This window comes from Chelonia mydas, chromosome 1 (genome assembly GCF_015237465.2).
Source record: "Chelonia mydas isolate rCheMyd1 chromosome 1, rCheMyd1.pri.v2, whole genome shotgun sequence".
NCBI lineage: Eukaryota > Metazoa > Chordata > Testudines > Cheloniidae > Chelonia > Chelonia mydas.
In genome coordinates, this window is record NC_057849.1 from 193,691,582 (window position 1) to 193,711,782 (window position 20,201).

The 20,201-nt window shown below is 41.0% G+C and overlaps 1 protein-coding gene across 1 annotated transcript in view; it reads right to left on the reverse strand.

The window, feature by feature from the left end:
- Nucleotides 1-3,848: 3,848 nt before the first annotated feature.
- TMEM45A (transmembrane protein 45A) overlaps nucleotides 3,849-20,201 on the reverse strand; it is a 35,948-nt gene continuing 19,595 nt past the window's right edge. Inside the window, exons 2-6 of the mRNA XM_037908246.2 lie at nucleotides 16,723-16,933; nucleotides 14,193-14,405; nucleotides 13,213-13,397; nucleotides 10,868-11,013; nucleotides 3,849-9,657 (exon numbers count right to left, since the gene is read on the reverse strand). Coding sequence (XP_037764174.1) covers nucleotides 9,564-9,657; nucleotides 10,868-11,013; nucleotides 13,213-13,397; nucleotides 14,193-14,405; nucleotides 16,723-16,912 — 828 coding nt within the window. The 5' untranslated portion in view covers nucleotides 16,913-16,933 and the 3' untranslated portion in view covers nucleotides 3,849-9,563. The remainder of the gene's footprint in view (nucleotides 9,658-10,867; nucleotides 11,014-13,212; nucleotides 13,398-14,192; nucleotides 14,406-16,722; nucleotides 16,934-20,201) is intronic.

Sequence of the window (20,201 nt, forward strand, 5' to 3'; positions counted from 1 at the left end):
AAATGGGGAGAAGAAAGGAAGGAAAATGGCCTGGGTAGAAAAAATGGTTAGAGTCTGGAAATGGAGGCAAGAAGTGGACTGGGGGAGAGTCGCAAGTAGATATTAGGTGGGAGGGGATGAGGGAAGAAAAGAGATTTCCTTTCTCTCCTCTTCTCCGTTCTCTGGGTATGTCTACACTGCGAAGTTGTTGACAAAATTTTTGTCTTTCATGGGTACTTAAAAAAGCTCCCCTGCGAAAGACAAAAGTTTTGCTGATGCAAGTGGCAGTGTGAATGCAGCTTTGTCGGCAAGAGCGCTCTCCTGGAAGTATTTTGTCGACAAAAGAACTGACAAAGTACCAACAAAGAGCACACAGCCTTGCGCTAAAAGCTGCATGGTGTAGACAAGCCCTCGTCCTTCCCCACCCAATCAATCAATGTCTCCCCAAACACCACCAATTAATTTTTCCACCCTCAAATTGAAATCATTCATTCCATACACATCAAATAATTTTGCCCCCAATTAATTGCTCTGTTTCCCATCCACATACACACTGATTTCATCTTGCCCTTCTCCCACCCCCCACAAACGCTGTCATCATAGACTCCCTCGCAGACACCCCACACCCCAAACACACACCTCTCCCCAGATGCTGATGCAGCTCCGTCAGCACTGGGCTCCTGCTTCTTCCTTGGCTGCTCTCTCAGTTCCCGGCGTGAGGTTGAGTGGGGTTGGGTGGGGTGCAGCAGGAAGTCTCTGACCTCTCCCCCAAGCACATGGATGGCAGGAAGGAGTTTCAGCTCGCTGTCTCTCACATGCACACACATACACACACTCTCTCTCTCTCCCCCAGGTCCCTGACCTACCTGGACGAGTTGGAGCGAAGGAGCTGCAGAGCCAGGTGAGGAGCATCTGCAGAGGGAACTCTGCCTGCTCTATGCACTGGGGGAGGAGGAAGCCCCTCAGTATGTGGAGCAGCTCCCATTGTCTTAACTCAGGAGGCCAGGGAGTGGGGAAAGGCAGCTCATCCGAGGGGATTTTCCCAGGAACTGATGGGTTCCCCCTTCCCCAGGGCTATAAATAGTCTCAAAAAGTGGTTGGTCCATCATAATCTGGATGAAGCAGCTTCAGTAACAGTACTTAAATTTCAGAACTTGCCACCTGGCTCTATTTTTAATTTTTATTTTTTTTGGCCTCTTGTGGCACCCCTCCCTCTTCTCCCCCAAGTACTACCCTCCTTCCTGTTAGAGGGTCTGAGAACCCACACGGTGTTGGGGAAACCCCTAGAGTGGACAGCTCTACCAGATTAGAGCATCCAGTAAGAACTATGTAAAGGTTAAATGGTCCAACACCAAGTCTCTGGGCTCTAAAGGAGCCCCAAACTTTGCATGCTGAGGTGAAAGATGTATTAGATAAGATTCTGGGGCCTCAAGACACTGCTGTCCCACCTCTGCTGTATTGTGAACAAACACAATGCACAGCTTTAGAGAAATATTTTCTCACAGTCACTACAATTACTTGGCCTGCTAACATCTAGAAAAGTTTCCATTTCCCTTCAGCAGAATCTAACTTTTAGAGGGTGCAGAATGCTATCCTTACACACTGTACTTATCCCTAACCTCTAGTACTCCCCACTGCTTATCTCAAAGGAGTTGATTTGTAAGTGATAAAATTTTACAACTAGAGCCAAAAGCTGCACAGAAGAGGTCCACCCTGATACTCTTCCATGGAACCTGGCATGCAGGTATGTTGAAGACACTAAGGTCAATTGGCTGTCAATTTCCCAGTCATCCCTTTCTTGAAGATGGGCACTACATTCACTTTTTTACTAGACAACAGGTATGGTACCAGACTCTCCTCATTCATTGAAGGCTGTTTCTAGAGCTTCAGGAATTCCTGCTGGTATTTTTTAGAAATCTCATATGCAATTATTTCAGACTCATGAATTCACAATGTATGATGTGGGCAGATAGAGGTCTGAGTGCTGACTTTATCCCTTTTAACTAGGGCTGTCAATTAATTGCAGTTAACTCACGTGATCAACTCAAAAAATTAATCGTGATAAAAAAAAGGGCAAATATAGTGCCCATCTATAAAAAGGGAAATAAGGACAACCCAGGGAATTACAGACCAGTCAGCTTAACTTCTGTACCCAGAAAGATAATGGAGCAAATAATTAAGCAATCAATTTGCAAACATCTAGAAGATAATAAGGTGATAAGTAACAGTCAGCATGGATTTATCAAAAACAAATCATGTCAAACCAACCTGATATTTTTCTTTGACAGGGTAACAAGCCTTGTGGATAGGGGGGAAGTGGTAGACGTGGTATATCTTGACTTTAGGAATGCTTTTGATACTGTCTCGCATGACTGTGTCATACACAAACTAGGGAAATGCAACCTAGATGGAGCTACTATAAGGTGGGTGCAAAACTGGTTGGAAAACCATTCCCAGAGAGTAGTTATCAGTGGTTCACAGTCATGCTGGAAGGATAACCTCGCAGGGATCATTTCTGGGTCCGGTTCTGTTCTTCATCAATGGTTTAGATAATGGCATACTAAGTACACTTATAAAGTCTGCGGACGATACCAAGCTGGGAGGGGTTGCAAGTGCTTTGGACGATAGGATTATAATTCAAAATGATCTGGACAAACTGGAGAAATGGTCTGAAGTAAATAGGATGAAATTCAATAAGGAAAAATGCAAAGTACTCCACTTAGGAAGGAACAATCAGTTGCACACATACAAAATGGGAAATGATTGCCTAGGATGTAGTACTGCAGAAAGGGATCTGGGGGTCATAGTGAACCACAAGCTAAATATGAGTCAACAGTGTAACGCTGTTGGGAAAAAAAGCAAACACCATTCTGGGATGTATTAGCAGGAATGTTGTAAGCAAAACATGAGAAGTAATTCTTCTGCTCTGTTCTGCACTGACTAGGCCTCAACTGGAGTATTGTGTCCAGTTCTGGGTGCCACATTTCAGGAAGGAAGGGGACAAATTGGAGAGAGTCCAGAGAAGAGCAACATAAATGATTAAAGGTCTAGAAAACATGATCTATTGAGGGAAGATCGTAAAAATTGGGTTTGTTTAGTCTGGAAAAGAGAAGACTGAGAGGGGACAGGATAACAGTTTTCAAGCACATAAAAGGTTGTTACAATGAGGAGGGTTAAAAATTGTTTTTCTTAACCTCTGAGGATAGGACAAGAAGCTATGGGCTTAAATTGCAGCAAGGGAGGTTTAGGTTGGACATTTAACTTCCTGTCAGGGTGGCTAAGCACTGGAATAACCTAGGGAAAGGTTGTGGAATCTCCATCGTTGGAGATTTTTAAGAGCAGGTTAGACAATCACCCGTCAGGGATAATACTAGATAATACTTAGTCCTGCCATGAGTGCAGGGCACGGTACTATATGACCTCTCGAGGTCACTTCCAGTTCTATGATTCTATGATTTTTAGTATTTGACGTTGATAACAGGAGAAATGCCAAAGTGTGTACTTGGAAGCACAGTAGCAAAGGAATCCTCAGTTCCAACACGTGACGAAAGGTCTTCAGCTTGGGTGGCCTTGCTGGCTGGCTGCCTGGTATGAGCAGGAAAGGAGAACACATAGCCTGCCATTCCCCTCTAACATGGTATTTGGCTCTTGTGGATTTGTGCTTTGTACAGACCCAGTGGCACTGCCTCCAAAATGCCTTCTTTCATCCCTGTGAACAGCAAGGAAAGTGAACTGGACATCAAGGCAGAACTGGCATTGAGGAAGTTGCCAATCAACTCTGTCCTCAGAGGGCATCAGACTTGTAAAAACACACACTCCTCTATGCAGTCAAGCCTTTCCACTGAATAGATGACAGACTTCAGCAATGCATAAATCAGTTTTATTTAAATAAAATTACAGGCACGTCTTGTTTGTTATGAACTATTGTGGTTTTTTTTTTAAAGGCACCAATATTTAACAATAACTTAAGGTTTCATTAAAGCACTATATTTTTCAAATGGTATGTGTGTAAACCCGGCATACTTCCATCCCTTCCCTGCATTCAGACAGAAACTATTGATAAAGGAATGCCAAAGGTCATATTTCTTTAGTGTTAACAGAGAGTAGTGCTCAAAACATAACCAATCAGGAACAGCCTTTGAAGACACCCAATGAATCTTTCTGCTTTAAAAAAAAATTCTTCCTAAAACTATACTGCTTGGTTTCTTTCCTTTTGCTATTACAACAATACTAGACAGTTTGAGAAAGTGACCACCTTTTTATATTACAGATACTGTAAATATATTACAGTTTTCCCTTTGCTTTTACTTGTATTTGATCATTTTAATACCAGACATTTGTACAGAAATTCAAGAAGTCTTAAAATTTGAGGCTTTAGCATCTGTTTTTTCCATGTGTCTCCAAATTTGAGACATTTAAATCATCAAATAATTGTGCATGTATTGAAGTTAGTTTCTTATTTTTCTTATCATTTGAAAGTAGGCGTTATACTGCAGTATTTGTGGGGTAAAGAGACAAAAGCATCACTGAAATAATATTTATCATTCTCACCTTAAGTCAGTGGATGTTGAGGTCTCACCACTTAGTAGGATCAAGCCTTATGTGTTAAAAACTACTCACAATGAACCATGAGCAGCCAGTAAGTTACTAGCTTTAGAGTAGAGATGGGCCTGAGCTGAAAGATTCAGATCTGGATTTTGAACATTTTAAGGTTTGGGGTGCGGGTATTTTCAGCTCTGCGGTTTTGATTTGGTCCATTACAGAGTTCGTGTCAGCCTTGATATTAAGGTTCAGATTCCAACATATGCCAATGCCTGTATTTATTGAGAGGTAGGGTATAAATTCAGTTCCATCTTTACAGTAGAGTAAGAAGCTTGTCTACAAGACAGATTTGGTAAAGACAGCTTGAGATAGGGGAGGAAAAACTTGGAGGGAAAATTATTGATCATCCTGAACACTTTAAAATCTGTTTTTATTTTGCCTCTTTGTAATGCCATCTTTAGTAAAAGGAGGTATTTTGTGCATAAAATAAATGATAGGATTAGTCACAAAAAGTGTTGACTTCTAACTTCTAAATTGGAATTCTGGAAGTGTCATTTCTGGAGATTTCTGTCTGCCTAAAACAGACAAAATGTACCCAGCAAACTTGGTCATCCCATGCTCAGACACCTGTATGGATCACTCACTAAATCTAGCACAGGGAGCTGTACATGTCCCTTCTCAGCAGATTGTGAATCATATCTGATTTTTGCCTCACAACAACCTATGGCATTATCATCACTGATGGAATTATGCCAGGGTTTAATTACCTGAACTCCGGTAATTCCAAGAGTTCAGTGTCAGAATTCTAGGGCTGAGACAGGGAAAGGAGGAGCAAAGAGGCATCCACTTTTAGGGTATGTCTACACTGCACCTCCAAAAAAGTGTATTCTTCATTTGGTTAGCTAATCCACATTGGATAACTCAGGTTAGAATAGCAATTAAGACACAGCAATGCTGCTTTTAACTCTAGTTAGCACCTTGAGTTCAACCCCAGGCTGCCCTATGGGCATTTTTTTGTATTATGGTCATTGTCTCTGGTTCAATGACAACCACACTGAGCCAAATCTTCTGCTGGTGTGAACAGACAAAATTCTTTTGAACTCAATGGAGCTGCCTTCATTTATGCCCGCAGAAAATTTTATTTTCATGAGGCTCCACTAGTGTAATTAATGGGAGAATATGGCCCTTCGAGTGCCACAAAAATCCCAGATTTGCAGAGTGGGGTAGGTATCACTTCCTTCTGAGTTTCAACTGCACTATGAAGGTAACGTCATGGACTGCAGTATGACTAAGCCCTGCTGATATGGAAATGCCCATATATAAAATGGGAGCAATGATACCTAACTCACAGGAGTATTGTGAAGCAGACTTCATTAATGTTTGCAAAGAGCTGCAAAAGCCTCCAGTGAAAGGCACTACAGAAGAACAAATGATTATTTAGCAATGGATACCAACTGTGAAGTTTGGATCTGGATCTAAACTTTCCCATCTCACAGTGATGGGTAGTATAAGAATTTAGATGGAAAGTTTGGGAGTGTTCTGTTCCAAGGTTTTGATTCAGGTTCATATTTATTAATAATCAATAATTATTCTCAGATCTAGTGACAAGTAGCAAGATACTTGGTGGGGACCAGAAGTAATTCAAAGTGACCATCTAAAATCTTTTATATTGAAAAAAATACTCCCAAGCAAACTGCATCCTTTAACGTTTCCAGTGCTCAGTGAGTTACTGCCCTCTTCTCCTGCTTACATGGTCCCTTCATATCAGGGCTTGAGGCACATTAACAGTTTTACAGTACTAAGTATTGTTATTGGCAGGGCAATGAGAAAGCTTGCATTGCTGCTGCCTGTGCTGTACCTGAGCAAAGTGCTTAACAGTCAAATTTAACATGTGCACCATTTTTACATTTAGGTCAGAGTTAAAGATTTTAAAATGTAGCTTATATTAGAAAAGCTCTGAAAAGCCGGAAATTCTAAAGTGACCAGCTCCAACCTTTAAAGAACTGGCAACTGAAGGGAAGATTCCCTGAAAAATTTAGCCTATCGTGTATTTGTGTGCATTTAAAGATAAAGTAGCTATAGGTAAAGGGTCTTGAGCTTTTCTCCTTATCCTTGGGTTTCCTTACAGCTATAAACTACTTTAAATAATAGTTTTATATAGGCTTACTCTAATTAGCTTTATTTAAGCTATACTTTTTTCTGCTTTATATCGAAGGGACAAGGATAAATTCAGATGAAGCACACAAATTTAGGTCCAGATCCTGCCGCCCTTACTCACCTCCATCAGTGAGTGTGACTGCTTACATAAGGACTACAGAACTGGGATCTTGCCTTGGAGTGTCTCATGAAAACATGAGAGCGCTAAGAGAAAAAAAAGTATGTCTCTAGTTTCAGACCCAGTGGGCTGGAATTTTTACATTACATTACTGTGCAACTGGAATTTTTACATTACATTACTGTGCAACATCCTGTTTTTAAATGCAATGTGTATAATATATAAATATTAATATTTTAAAAGGATGTATTCTGAAAGCAAGAGGCTCCTTTTGCAGAGTAACTGCCCTACAGTTGATGGCTGCTCTGTATCACTGCCTTCAGAATTCCTATTGTACTCACTTCTCTGGCAGTGGAACCTACAATAACAGCAACTGTTTACTCCTGGGGGAATTTTGCGTCATTGTGCGTGCACAGAATTCATGTCCCCTGCAGATTTCTTTGCTTCTCCACAGAAAAATGACTTCTGGTAGGGAAGCCACAAGAGCGGTCATGTGCCCCTTCCCAACAGTGCAGGCAGGTCAGTTTGGGCAGCCGGTAGAGACGTAAATCACTGCCGGGAGGGGGATGCGCGTGAGAGAGAGACTCTGTCCCTCTCACTCGCTATTGCAGCATGCTCAGCATGGAGGGGCAGGCTTCGGGGTGTTTCTGAGGAGGTAGGCGTGGGGCAGGCTCTGTCCCCTCAGGCAGAGCAGAATGTAGCAGCCTGCCTGCTTAGTGTTCCCATTGTCTTTGTGAATTTCCCCAGGAGTATAAAACAGGTGTAAAAGTGTTAAGGCTTCTTTTCATTGCCAGAGTGCCCAGGATAAAAGACAGTATGGCCTTATAAATGCTGATGGTGCTTTAGTAATTAGAACTGGTCTAAATTTTTGGACTGAAAAAATTTCCTATCACAATGTGCTCCATGAACTGTTGGCTACTGACCTTTCAGAGATGGTCAGTAGCCAACATAAATTGTGAGTTTGATTCCCCTGCCCTTACTTGGTCTTCATTTGCCTATGTTGTAACACTGAGCATATGGCTGCATATATTTGTTGACTTGAAATAAAGGGTCAAACCTAGCTACATTACTATTAGGCAAGGGGATCTGTTCCCCACTCCCATTCTCTATCCATTATATTGCAGTTTAAATAAATTACCAAAACAATTGGAACCATAGTGATTATATTGCATTATTTTGACAAATAAAATATGCAGAATTTTAAAATATTGTGAACAGAATTTTTAATTTTTTGGTGCCGAATTCTCCCAGGAGTAATTGTTGCTGAATGGCAGATGTCCAGTCATGACCAATTACTACTATAGGCATTTTGAAGAATGAGTTGTGTTACAGATGTACTTCAAGTATTGAACCCCCTGGGGGCAGTATGCTTCCATGCAGTAAGGCTCACTAATGTTCTTTGCCATGTATTAGTCATTTCCTAATCCTACAATTCATATTGGAATGTATCCTTACTGCAGCAGGAGTGGAAGAAACCTGGCACCTCACAGAATCATTTGTACAATACAAATTACTATACATTCAGAAATGCACAAAGAAGCCTGCGGAATTGATTTTAAAATGATCACTGTGTGCATGTGTGTCCATACCGCACTCTGTTCTACAATGATCAACATCCTCCAAGAGAGTGCACAGAGATCTGCATCCAAGCAGACTGCATCCAAGCACATATGCTGCCATTGCTGAGCACAGCATGTGGATTTGTGCACTGCATCCAGTCATGTGACTGCCCCAGTGCCTTACTGAAATCCCACTAGATTGCAGTATGGAAAAGGTGCTGAATTTAGGGTACAGAGTTAACTTGGACGCCTGATGTTGCTCTGTTTGACACCCAGAAGCCTTTCTATAAAAGGCTGCTATACTTGCTGTGAACAGGGATGTGGAACTAAGGGTGCTGGGAGTGCTGCAGCACCCCTCACCCCCAGCTTAATGTAAGGTTTCCATCATATACAGGGTTTATAGTTTTGTTCAAAGGCTTTCAGCACCCCCACTATAAAAATTGTCCCAATGCCCCTGGCTGTAAAGTAGGGTCAATGTACTGCTTGTCAAAGCGCAGGGGTGATAGGAGTGTCAAGTCACTGCGATGAGTAACTTCCCCTCATGATGAGCAATCCCCATGGTCATTTCTACACTTATTTGATCTCCTTGCAGAAATCTGGTAGAGCACATGTTGTAACGAACAAAGGATAGACTGTGTAGATAAATGCTACATGGGTTTGCAATCTGCAGTTTTCTGCAATTTCATTTGAAACTACAAGCAAAGATATCCTTCAATATACTTGACAATGCAGATGTAGGTCTCCATCAATAATGTGCTTATTCCATTGTTTTAAAGTTCTGTACAGTTATTTTATGTACATGGATGGCAATTCAGCAAATTTAGCTTTTTTGACATATTTATATTTGGAAATTTACCAGTTTCTCCAACAGCAGGAGGAGAACATGTTGCTCAGCTATTAATGGGCTGAATTGATTTTTACTTGACAACGTCACCCCATCCAATCTAAGTTCAGCTAATAGGAAAATATTTTTCCACTAAAGCATGTGATGAACAATGTACTAATGGAAACACCACAAATTAATATCAGGCCTACACTCTGCAAATAAGAATCTAATTATGTAGAAGTAAGTATACAGTACTTTATGGATGATACTTGCATAGCGAGTTATATGAAGAACAAACAAGATGGTAAACTAGTCTAGAAATGAGGTAAAAATTATCTTAATGGTGAAGAAGGCAAAGTGGTAAAACAGAATTTATACAAAACTAGATTTCGTCTTCTGATTCCTGATCTCGTTCAGTTGTTTTCAGTAATCCCATCTCCACGGACTGGGCCTGTTTAATCTTTGAACGAACTACCCTGGAGACAGTGGGGGGAAAGAAAAGAAGAGGTTTGCCACATAATTTTACATTCTAACCTAAACAGTGAGTCAAATGCTGATCTGGTTATTGTTACAGGGGACACAAAGTTAATCATTTTTATCATCAAGGAGCCAAAATGACTGATTTATGAGGAAAAACTGGAAGAACTAAATATGGCCAAAGGATGACCAAGCAGGGATATAATTGCCTGCAAGAATGGAAAAGGGTATAAACATCAAGGAAGATGATACAACAGGTAGATGGGCTAGGCATTGCTGTCACAGTGATCAAGCCTGATTCCTTCAATATACCATTCCACAGAAAATCAGGACTTAAGTGGGGGTTTTGTCAGATTAAACACTGTGAGACCAGGCACATGGCTATAGTTAGGAATAATGGGATAAAACTGGCCAAAAGAAAATTTAGTCAGGAGAAAATATTAACAAGTCTGTTTGGTCTGTGCAATAGTCTCCAAATGAAGTGGTACTAGCCATCTGTCTTGAGCCATTTAAAACTGGCACAGACAAGCACTATCTGTCACCACACTGTAAGGACTGCCCCTATCTTGACTCTCAGAGATCTGGAACTGTGGTTCTCAACTAGGGGTATGCATATCCCTGGGGGTACGCAGAGGTCTTTCGGGGTACATCAACTCATCTAGATATTTGCCTAGTTTTACAACAGGCTACATAAAAAGCACCAGCAAAGTCAATACAAACTAAAATTTCATACAGACAGAATGAGAAAGTAAGCAATTTTTCAGAAATAGTGTGCTGTGACACATTTTGTATTTTTATGATTTTGTAAGCAAATAGTTTTTAAGTGGAGGTGAAACTTGGGGTACCAAAGACAAATCAGACTCCTGAAAGGGGTACAGTAGTCCTGAAAGGTTAAGAACCACTGATTTAGAAGGCATTTTCCAGCTCTCATTTTTGTAATGCAATTCTAAACAATGTCAAAAGTAGCTCAATTTACATGAGATGCCAGTTAACAGTGGTGAAATACCATTCTGTTCACAAAGTACTTATTTTCCCTTTCACTGGAATGATCAGTTATGTAATGGCCGTGAATGAGCAAAGCCTATCTTTATTTTATCGGGGCGGGGACAGGGGAACGGGGACAGATTTTATCCCATGAGCCTAAAGTCTTACACTCATGCTGCAACTGACACATGGCTCTCCAAAATTTTAGTTCTGTAGTTAACTTACCAGCTGACAATAGTGTAATTCACTGCAAGTATAAGAAAAGCAAAGGCATAATGCCAGCAATAGCACATTGTCAAGAACATCGTATTATTGTGATCCATTTGGTTCCATTCCAGTCTCCCATTTGGAGGATAAAGTACAAAACCAATCTGTAATTAAATTAAATTTCTTTAATAACATTCATTTGACATTTGTTCTGAGCCATACCATGCATTATATGTCAGGCATAGGTCGTATGGCAAACGTTTGAGGATTGTTTTTAAGTGTATTGAAGATTACATCTAAGAACATTATAACAAAACAATTTTACAGCATCATACTTAAATTAGATTATTTCTAAAACTGCACAAATACTAGCCCTTATTGCACTCCCCCTTCTTCAAAAGCCTGGTTATTAATAAGCTTCTGTTGCAGGATGGGGACAATAATCAGGTTACATTGCAAACAATAATGGTTGGATTTTAATTATTTATTCATTTCAAGAGAGGGGACTTTAACTTACATATTTTCATAGTTTCAGTGTCACTTTTTATTAAATCAGTAAAGACTAATAAGAACTGTATGTGTTTTATAGACAGCGAGTGAGATTTCTTTCCAAAATATTACAAAAAATTTAACACACTTATCCAAGCTAGTGCCCCTTATGATGGTGACCTTTTTTTGAGGCATGGACGCCAGTCTATTAGGAGCAACAGCCATCAGATGCTAGCTACTGCTACTGTTGAGCAGGGTTTCACTTAAACAGTATTGGTTCCTTAGGCTATCTAGTCCCCTCTAGCATCAGCTCTCAACAGTCTGTCTGAGAACATTTGAGGTGGATTGACTGTATTTTGCTTCATCTGCAGAGAATCTGATGAATCAAGGCATTGGCGATACAAAAGGAAAGCTCGCTCATCTTGTACAAATTTGCCACTTAGCAGCCAGTATGTGGCATTCGATCCACACAAAGAATTCACGTCTGTCATGCAAGTGTCAGAAAAGTGTGAAAAAAGCCACCCTTGTATCTGAGAACTCTTCTGTTTTTCTATTTAATTCCTTGTGTTGCCTTGTCTAGGACAAGATAGGCAAGGAAAGCTAAGTGACTATATCTAACTATTCCGTCGTGAAACTTTTTAGTCAAGGGAGAAAACTCACGGAGCAACAAAACACAGCAGTAAGTTCTGAGACACTGGACGTTTTTCTTGAGCTCAATTATGGAAAAGTTTGCAACTGAAGAGGTTTTTTTTTTTTTTTTTTTGCTAGTGCAAGTGTTTAAATATTTGATTTGGTGCTAAATGTCTAGTTCTTCTAAAGAAGCCCCGCACATTTTCATTCACCATGTCTGGCCAACGTGTTTAAAAAAAAAAAAAGGAAGCCAGTCTAGACATAGTGGAAAGAAAAGTTACTGTAGCAACCACAGTTCTCCAGCATAAGACTGCTGATATTCCTACTTCTGTTATTAGACAGCAGTGATTTATGCAATGAGTATTTACCATTTCTCACACGAGTACACTGTCCTGAGAGTAGCAAATTAACTGGTGTATGGCTACTAAACACCAACTAAGTATATGGAATGACAGAATGGTGACAGGAATGTCTATTAGACTTTTAAGAGGTAATGCTAGTGACTGATGCTAGTGCCATATTGCTGAAGTATTAAAGTTTGGGGCACTTGTTTTACCTGTTCCACTGCCAAAGTTTTGAAACTGGCAAGCTGTGCTTGGAGTGATGAATCAGGATTTAGAGTGATCACTTGAGATGTTTTTTTAGGAAACAGAGAGATGGGACCAATCCAACACATTCAAGATACTTCTCCCTTTCCTTCCTCTTTACAGCAATGCCAATAAATTGTTCACATGGCCTTTCCTCCATCTTGTACCTTGACTGTGCTTTGATGAGCATTTACTTATTAATTTTCCTGCAGATTGTCTGAACTGCGGACTAACTTTATCTGTAATAAACATTGCATTCATCTAGCACCACTAAGTTACTGTTGGTTTACATAGTTCATACAGTATTTTCTAGGGTTGGGACTGTCTAGTCATTACAGCAAAGGACTGAAGCTGAACTCCTGGGTTCTATTCTTAGTTCACTCATTGAGTCAATGTCTGGCCTTGGGAAAAGAGATGTACTGGTAAAATGGCTTCCCCATCTGTAAAATGTGTACTAAGCACTTCTATTTCCTTGCAGGGAAATTCAGGATTAGTCGTTATTTATGAGTGGTTTGAGATCTGTGCATAAAAGGCACTGTGTAAATGCATAGTAGGTCACATCTGAAGTACCAGCATGCCAATGAAGAAGCAGCAAAGGGATAAAGCAAGTATTACAGTCAAAGGAGGGAATCCTAATAGCTGGAAACATTGACTCACCTGCCAGAGCCAGCTACCTTGCAGAATGCAGAGACTCGTCCGGAGCATCTCAAGGACAATGCTGCCACGGAAGAAGACTTCCAGAAATATGCAAAAGGCTGCTCCAAAGATAGCCACTAAAAGTAACTGATGAACATGAAAATCCAGCATGGCTCGCCCATGTATGTGGTAATAAAAGAGAAAACCTGTGACAATATAGGAACTGATCAATCTTTTAAGAGAGAATAGTACAACACCAGGCATTTGTTTTAATGATGCCCAACAATTCCCCTAATCTCCCACTAGAAACTGTGAACTGTTCCTTCTGTATCAAGCTCCCTTTAAAATGTTTATTCCAAAGTGAGTTAAGCTTAGGAATGCACAAAGTTAATATTTATATTATGGTAGCACCCAGAGGCCCCAATCAGGATTAGGCCCCTTTGTATTATAAAACAGAAGCAGACACAAAAGGAGGGAGAGGGGGAGACATGTAATTGTACATACATACATGCTTTTATAATCAGGTTACAGTTATATAGTCAGAACACCATATAACACTGAGGCTGGGTGCAGCCAGTTTGGAGGACAGCAGGAAAAGGGTGTTGATTCCTCACCACATTTCCTCTGTGACTCTCCCCAAAGCCCAGCCCACTACTCTGACTGGGAAACAGGGAGGGGATTTGCCCTATAATCCTTAATTAAAAATGGGATTAACATAAAATGTTACTAAACTGTCTCTAAAGTGTAACAAAGGTGATGCTATAATACACTCATTTTGTTTTCTGTACACTTAGTTAAAATCTAGACAGATCAAGGCTGAGATTTTTCAAAGGAGCTTAAGAGAGTTAAGTGCCCAACTCCTATTAAAATTTGGGAACTTAACTCCCTTAGGCTTCAGTTTCAGTCCAAATAATTGCTTCTTTAATAATAATACATAATAATATATTTGGTTGATTGGCTCCTTATTTTCCTCCAGGTTCTGAACACACGAGTAAACTCACCTTCAATGAAAACTGCTAATGAAAGCATCATCCTATCCAAGGCCACTGGCAATGCATTGGTGCCATGAGCCACAATGTCAACCAGCCCTGAGATGCTGTAGAAGAGATACATGGTGGCATGCTGCCAGTTCATCAAGTGATCCCAGTGTTTTTCCTCATAATTATACAACTTCAGATGAGGCCCATCAGGAACAAACTGCTCAGCTAGCATACCTGCATATGAAATAACAGGGGAAGCATTGGTGGCTATCCTGGAGCTTAATTAAGGCACAGACGGATTTTAAGTCTTTAGCCATTCAGTAAAGACAGTACTTTACTCAGCAGCAGCAGCAGGCCATCCTGCTATTGTCCTGGTATCATGCAGCCATTAACAGTGCAGATCACCACTTTATGTTGCTTTCTAATCAAACATTTGCTATTGTCTGTGATCATCTGACTAAATCTTTAACAATCTTTTTCTCTGGATACACAGTGGTTTAAGAATGGGTTTAACATCTCTTAATTCCTTAGATTAGAACCACAAGTTCAAGTCCCAGCAGGGACACTTTAGCCTTTCACCCCTCTGCAGTACATACATTGGTATGCCAATTAGTTGACTTCCTGGGGATCTTTCCTATGATGCCTTAAAGGCAAGGGTCCCTCTCTGCTGTGCATGGGCATTAAAGCTCCAAGGGGACTTTTTGCTAAACGTAGGGATTTACGCTGCTTTTTTTGGACAGCCCCTCCCGCCCGAACACAGTTATGTAGCTACAACCCTCCATCCCAGTGAAGGCTGCATTTGAGTGATATTTTGAGTGTAGATGGTAGTTTGTGAAGCACTTTGTGCTGAGACACTCTATACATGTAAATATATATTTTAAACTGAAGATTATATGCAGCATAATGGATCCCACTATCCCCCTACAGGATACAAGTTGTTATATTAAGGGGCAAATGCACATTTTTTCCAAATTTGTTTCAGTGCCATACACATCCACGTACTCCAACACTGGCGCTTTCATTCCTTCTCCCTCAGTCTTTCCTCTCCACTCTTTGGACTGAGAGCTAAGTTACAATACATTGCTGCAGCAAAAAAGAAAGCACTGATTTAGTATTTTGCATTCCAACATAATATCAGCTCTACAGATCTCACGGTGGATCTGAAGAGAATTTTTCTGTAAGGGGATAATATATAATTGTACATATTTGCTCTCAGAGTATCTCAGATTATGTGCTGTACATACAGCTTCACTGAAGTGCAGCCATCTCTGGGGTGGAAGGCAGTAGCCAACTGGAGATGTGGAGTGTGGGGACAAGCAGGAAGGAGACTGACAGAGCAGAAGAGGACAAAGCCCATGTCTTATTAGAAATACCATGGAATCTTTATTATCCCTACAAAGCAAATAGCTAAAAGTAACATTGTGGCCCCATTTCAATATCTAAGTCTTGAGACCACACACAGTGAGCTTCCAAATACTCAAGTTACCTGCTTCCTAAGGGAAAACTGCTAAATTAGACTGTGCTGTAATTTGAACGAGGCAAAGGTTTCAAATCAGCTGCTTAGTCCACTAAGCCATCGGTCTGGCTTTTATTTTGCTTTGTTTCTAAGCCATCTCATAACAGAATGCGAAGTGGCAATCTCAGGTAGTGATTCTGCTGCTCAGAAGGTTTGGTTCTTTTAAAAAAGGGTAGATATTTTCACTTCTGAGTTTCACCAGGTAGACACAAAAAGAAAAGGAGGACGTGTGGCACCTTAGAGACTAACAAATTTATTTGAGCATAAGCTTTCGTGAGCTACAGCTCACTTCATCGAATTCATTGGTAGACAGCATTCTATATTCACATGTTATATTAATAATTCAGTGGAAGCCAGTGACATCTGAAAGCTGGTAGGCACTCACAGCAATGGGCAGAAATCATAATGAAGTACATTCAAAAAGGGCAAGCACTGCCCACCCTGCCTGCAGTTGCCAGTTTGCATATGAGAGCCCCAGGTCAATGACCACACATTTGCACCACAACCTCTATCCCAACCCCTGAATTGGCAAACTGATATGTGTGAGAGTGTGCGGATCTTAAAGGGGCTTCAAAATTCAGCTTTAGACAGGAAACATGTTACAACCTTAAGTATGGAATGACTGAATGTGACTCCAGTTATTCATAGACTAGAAGGCCAGAAGGGACCATTAGATCATCTAGTCAGACCTCTGTATATATGTCTTCCACAGGCCATGAAATTTCACCCAGTTACCCCTGTATGAGCCCAATAATTTGTGTTTGGCTAAAGCATATTTTCTAGAAAGGCCTCCAGTCTTGATCTGAAGACATCAAGAGGTGGAGATTCCACCACTTCCCTTGGTAGTTTGTTCTAATGGTTAACCACCCTCACTGTTATTATGACATTAATTCATAGGCTTTAGTTTCTTTTTTTAAAAAAACGACCAGCTCTATAATAAAACTGACAGTAAACAGATAATTTTAAAAGATAAAAATATTAACTAGCATAGCCCTCATCTTTTTATTCTCTCTTTAAAATCAGAGTCTGACTTACCAATCAGGGCAAATACTGCTTTGACGATCCCCTCAATAAATTCCAAGCGCTGAAATCCTGCTCTGGAACCAAGGTAACAAGCGTTCTTGTTCTTTCGACAGACATACTTTAGCGGGTACTTCACTGACCACCACAAGCCAAAGAGGAGGAAAAAACTTCCAGGCAGAGCATGACCTTTGAAATTGCCCATGTCTCTCTATAATGCAAAAACCTGAAGAGAAACACAGATTGCTGAGTAAGGTATTTCTAGGAAGACTATCAGTTATAATTTGATATATGTAGGCTTCAATTTTCAAAGGATCCTAAAGGAGTTAGTTGTCCAAATACCACTGAATTTCAGTGGTATTTGGGTGCCTAATTCCCTTAGGCTGCTTTAAAAATTCTAGCCCGAGTCTTACAAGTTTACATAATTTTGCAAAATGAGAAGGATTATAAAATTTCCAGGACAGGTCGCTCTAAGACAAAAAAAGTTACACACAACATTCCAGGTGTTGAGATTATACTGGCAAAGAGATCAGTGAAAGATAGTATAAATACTTAGAGCCCATTTCTGCCCCCCTGCAACCCACTAGTGAATACTAAAACAGTAATGCCATTCAGGTCAGCAGATTTTGGAGCAAATATGGATTAGATTTTTCACTTTCGCAATAATGATCATAGAATTCCCATCGTATGCAGTCAATCTGATATAAATAGAAAACGAAGGCTCTAGAATCTTTCCCTTCTCCTTCTTAAATACCACCTTATACAGCCATTTTCCAGCTGTGGTCTGTGATCCACAAAGTACACATTGACTGCCCATGTAATGTTGGCTGGTCACGTAGTGTCAGCTCTACTTCTTGTTTCCAACTGCTAAACTCCATTACACCCTAAAAATACATCAGATACCTTCCCAATATTACCTTTTCATGGAACCAGTGGCTGAAGAGGTCACAAGGATGTTGCCCAGTTGCATGTGGAGGGGAGGAGACCCACATAGTCACAAACGGGAAGGGAAGAGATCCTTGAGGCAGCCTACTAGCATTTGTTCTGCCCTGTGGGAGCATCAGAGAACCCCTGGGCTAGAACAAATACAAGGAGTCCTGACCCACACAGAAATCACATTGGAGTGTGTACAAAGGAAGTAAAAAAATGTGTCTAACATAGAGGAAAGATCTGTGAGATAGTTATTACCAAACTATCAGAACAGGGAGATGTGGCATTGTCTGCCAAAGCAAGTCCATTTCTTGATTTGCCCAGCAGAGATCACCACAAGCACCAATGCCTAACCATTCAAGTTTGGGAGTAAGATGTAATTTTAAGTTTCAGAGTAGCAGCCGTGTTAGTCTGTACCGCAAAAAGAAAAGGAGTACTTGTGACACCTTAGAGACTAACAAATGTATTTAAGCGTAAGCTTTTGTGAGCTACAGCTCACTTCATCGGATGCATTGTTAGTCTCTAAGGTGCCACAAGTCCTCCTTTTCTTTTTATGTAATTTTAAGAGATTCTGATTCAAGAGCTCCTCACTCATGCATGCATCTTTTCCACTATTCAGCAGCACCTTGCTAGTTTGGTTTTATACTCTTTGCAGCACCAACACGATCTGAAATTCTGGGGACAGGAGATCCCTTTCTGTGTTTTGATCTCACTGAATGCCATTCATTAGAAATGTTTTATTCAGTCTTATTCATCATTCACTGCAGGTGCAAAGCCTTACTCTACACCATACATCAAAGCAAGATACCGGATTAGAGATGCAATTAAATCCATAAGAAGCCCTCAATTAAAGAAAGGTTACAATTACAATATGTCTGGTTCAAAAGCAGATCAGCATGTTACTGCCATATTTAGTACATAGTCAATAACACCTGAGACTGTAAGAATAAGCTATTAAGCAAGGTAATAAGAAGACTGACATTGCAAAAGTTATTTCCTGCCCTAAAACATGTCCAGATAGCCCATTTACAATTCATATTTCTCTTTCAAAGTAAGAAGGGGGGAAACCACACTTTTCCAAATAGGGGAAACAGAAAATGAGTACACATAAGTGCTGTCAAATGCACAAAGTAAACAAACTAAGCACACATAAAGATAGATGATCTCTGATCTTTGAGTTATACAGCCAGGTGTCACGTAAAAAAAAAAAAATCAAACAGAATTATGCTTTAAATTGATGTGTCCCCTATAAATCTGTATCTTTCAGGTCCCACAAAAATCCATACTCAACAGCTACAGCATACATGCTCCTTGTTATGTCATACCCCTCCCAGCTGGGTGTCACAGCACACAATGGAAGGAAGGATGTGGGCTCGTAGACTTGGGGAGCAGTCAGGTAAATTATGCTTTAATACTCTTAAGCAGATTTGAAAGAGTCAGTTGTTATTCAAAATCCTCTGGATATGAAACAAGCCATGCAGTAAGTGGAACATTATGGTTTCATGCATTCATTTGTGCCTTTGAAGACCTAAATTAAACTCCAGTCAGAGTTAAAACATCACTCAGACTATTCTCTAGTGCAGAGGTCCCCAAACTGTAAGGTGCACCCCCCTCGGGGGGCACGGAGGAACGTTCGGGAAGAAGTGGCTGGGGCCTGGGCCAGCCCCAGCAGGAGGCAGGGAAGGAGCCCCACCCAGCTCCACTCGTGTCACCAGCCCCAGCTGCTGGCTCTGCTCCTGGCCCCGCACCCAAGGCTCCGTTCCCGGCCATGTACCTGGGGTCCAGGCTGCCGGCCCTGCACCCAGGGCCCTGGCTACCAGCCCTGCCCCAAGCTGTGGCCCCAGTCTCGGCCCCCTTGCCTCCCCCCCTCCTGGAGCCATGGCCCCACTCCCAGCCCCAGCTCTGGGGGAGGGGGCAGCCAGGCGTAAGGTGGGGCACAAGGCTAAAAGTTTGGGGATCACTGCCCTAGTGACTATTTATTCACACCGCACTAATATGGTACACAGGACTGGTTACAAGTCCCAGGGCTAGGTTTGCCAGGCAGCACTTCTTTTTAGTGTATGGGCAATTTGCCTTAAGTGGCATGTGACCAGGATTCATCACCAAATTTGGTCTGCTAGTTGGATCATTAGCTTCCCCGGCTTGGGTCAGGTATTGATGGGGAGTGTGACGTGAACGCTGATCCATGCTCCCCCAGACAGCACAGAGGGACACTGCACAGGGAAGCTAACACACTGCCTGGTTATTCACAAAGCTTTGTTAGTAGTTTTTAGAAGTACTATATTAATACCCTTTTTTAATAATGAGAAAATGAGACAACATATCCTATACTGGATCAGGATACAAACTACTGTCAAGTTGGAGGATACAATATATGCGTGTAGCTCTCCTTCCCTGCAGATTCCTTTGCTACATCATATGCCTTGTAATTTCCTGTGTTTATCAAACCCCGGAGGATGTTACACTAAAGAGGACAGTCAACCAAAAACACTTTTAAAAATGATGTAGAGTAGTGAAATTCTAAGGCCTCCCTCCTTTTCTATCATCCAGGCAGCTTTATGAGA